Genomic DNA, 2,753 nt, shown 5'->3' on the forward strand with positions numbered 1-2,753 from the left:
AAAGTGTTGGAGATTTATGTACTGCAAAAGAAGCCATAGGTGCCTTGTTTCGGTCAAAAAAAACAAACCCTTTTTTGGCAACAAATTCCAATTTTTAACATTTTTCATAAATTAAAATTAAAAACTGAATTTGAGTGCGCTAATAACTCATGCATGAATAATTGAATAGGGGTTAACTTTGACTGTTGAGAGAGACACAGTCGGCTGAATTACCTATCACGGTTGAACACGCCTGTGCTCACTGGGACCCAGCTATTCAACCGTCATAAAATTTAGTTGTCCGTAGGACACCCAAACACTAAACAATAGGTTGGGTAGTCTTGGGTTAATTTATGAACTCTTAGTTAATTAACGACTTGTATATATATTATATATTTGGATTACAATTAGGGTTTTATTCTATAGATCGATCAGACAAGAGTTTGTGATAAACTGACATTATCTTCTTCGATCTCCTCATTATCTTCTTCTTCTCCTTCTTCTTCTTGTATCTCTATCATCTTGTTGACCTTTAAATCTTTATTAGCGGATATATATAACAATGGAAAGAATAACATGGGTAAACGACGAAGTGAGGGAGCTTCCAGTGGGCTTCAGGTTTGCACCCACCAATGAAGAGTTAATAACTGGCTACTTGGCTGAGAAGATCAGAGATCCGACGCTAAGAATTCATAAAATAACTGAAGTCGATATCTATCAATTCGATCCTGAGGAGTTGATAGGTACGGTACGTACGTAGCTTAATTTCTTTATAACAATTTCTTTGTTTTCTTTGTTACGTTAGTTCTTTCTTCAATATTCTACCATTTTTCTTCTTTTCGTTGTTCTTCTGCATATATATGGGTCATCTCTAATTTTAAAAAATCTTCATGCATGTGGGCATGGCGTTAAAGTAGGCAAAAAGAAAAAGAAAATCAAGGTTGAACCAGCCTTGGGTTGGATGTGGTTCGTTCTATGCATGCATATCTTTCTTTATTGCAACATTGATGATAAGTTTAACTTTGAATGATTTTTCCAAGTCATATGATGATAACATTTTTGCCACCTGTATATTTTGCAGCAAAATACATATACACAGGAGAAGATGATGAGGACTGATAGATCGGTTCCCATAGACTCCTTTGAATTGCAGTCTGATTGTGGTCTGTCTGACCCCTGGTTCTCAAATACTAACTCAACATATGCCTCGTTTGATATGGGTAGTGGCAAAGGGAACGATGCTTCTGCAGCTGTAGCAGCTGTTCAGAGTGGTGAAGCTGGGGTTGAGGTTGAATGGGAAGGACAGGAGAGAATTCAAGGGAAACATGAAGTAGAAAATGAAAAGGAAGAAGAAGACTTATATGAATCTCTCGATAAGATGATGAGTGATGATTATAAGAGATACTCGGATCCCTTAGAATCCCTTGAATTGCAGTCTAATTGTGGTCCGTCTGAAACCAGGTTCTCAAACCTTAACTCAGTATATGCTTCGTTTGACATGGGCAACATGATTAAACCATCTCCAGGGCAACATGTTTGAAACAGTACTTCCAGTGATGCCTTTGCAGAGATTTCCTCCAACAAACACCTTACAGAATGTGGAGTTTACATCAGAATTTGGAATTCCAATGCAGAATGTGGATGAATCTTATACTCCTAACACAAAGAAACAGAGAATCCTTTGAGACATGGGGATACATGCATGCAGGAGTGTATTGTATGGGCCTTGTCATTGATTTTTTCAGACCGTAATTAGGGAAGGTTGGGAATCTTTGCAGGCCTATAGAAAGTTTGGTGCTATTTTTTATATGTATTCGAAACTTTAGTTTATTGTGGTCTGCTATTATTTTTTGGGAGAATGATCAATCAGCCCAGATCAGAATTTTATAGCCCCAAAGTACAGGGGGAATGCATCCTGAACGTGAATTGATGCCAAATCCACGGGCTGGATGTGGTTTATAGGGGGGAGAGGGCTAGTAGTAGGGGGGCTGGAATTCAGAATTCTGTATATTGTGTATCGGTACTTGTCCGTTATTTTTTTCATCTGATGGTAATTATGTAATTGCATCTTCTTTTTGTTTTTTTTTCTAACGGTTATCAAAAACCGTTGTCAATACCACACCCAAAATTCTCTTGGCATATATAGACCCTAATGAGATGGCTAGCTTAAGGATTTGTTGTTCCTATGACTAACTTTTGTTCCGTAACCAATCACAAGTAACACATATATAAGCTTTTCATACACTCTTGGTGCCTTATTTATTTTTTGAGAGAGTTAATTTAACACAATGTGCACATTGGGGGTATCCCATTCCCCAAACCCATAACCCCCAACCCAGATGCAGGTGGCATTCTATTCCAAATCTCTGCTACAACCAGCGGGATATCTTATCAACTTATTACAAAGCAATAGGCTACTCAATTTACCCATTTCAGTTGTTATGAAACAAACCCTGAGAAGAATGCTTAGCAGTCTTACCTTAATTGCATAAGCAATGCATGCCGATTCTGTGAATCATATAAAATCACATTCTTTTAGGTTGTATTTGGTTTGAAGGAAAAGGTAGGGAAATCTTTACAAACCTTGTATGGGTTTTCCTATCTTTCCCTTCTTTCTCTACCTTTTCCTTCAAACCGAACATAGCCTTAAGTTGTAAGTTACTTTTTATGGGTCCCCACTTATTTGCAAAAGTGTTGCAAGTGCAATTTTGACATTTTGTGCAAGCTAGCATTACTCTGTCTAGGGGTGTCAATTGGACTTGATTTGGTTCAAT

General features: G+C 37.6%; 1 protein-coding gene across 1 annotated transcript; it reads left to right on the forward strand.

Moving 5' to 3' along the window:
- Window positions 1-541: 541 nt before the first annotated feature.
- Window positions 542-1,935, forward strand: LOC148802500 (uncharacterized). The gene is made up of 2 exons (XM_088897910.1): window positions 542-727; window positions 1,061-1,935. The coding sequence occupies exons 1-2, from the start codon at window positions 542-544 to the stop codon at window positions 1,517-1,519; spliced, it is 645 nt and encodes a 214-aa protein (XP_088754036.1). The 3' UTR covers window positions 1,520-1,935.
- The last annotated feature ends 818 nt before the right edge of the window (window positions 1,936-2,753 follow it).

Source organism: Nelumbo nucifera, chromosome 2, assembly GCF_055504915.1.
Source record: "Nelumbo nucifera cultivar China Antique chromosome 2, China Antique-T2T, whole genome shotgun sequence".
Lineage (NCBI taxonomy): Eukaryota > Viridiplantae > Streptophyta > Magnoliopsida > Proteales > Nelumbonaceae > Nelumbo > Nelumbo nucifera.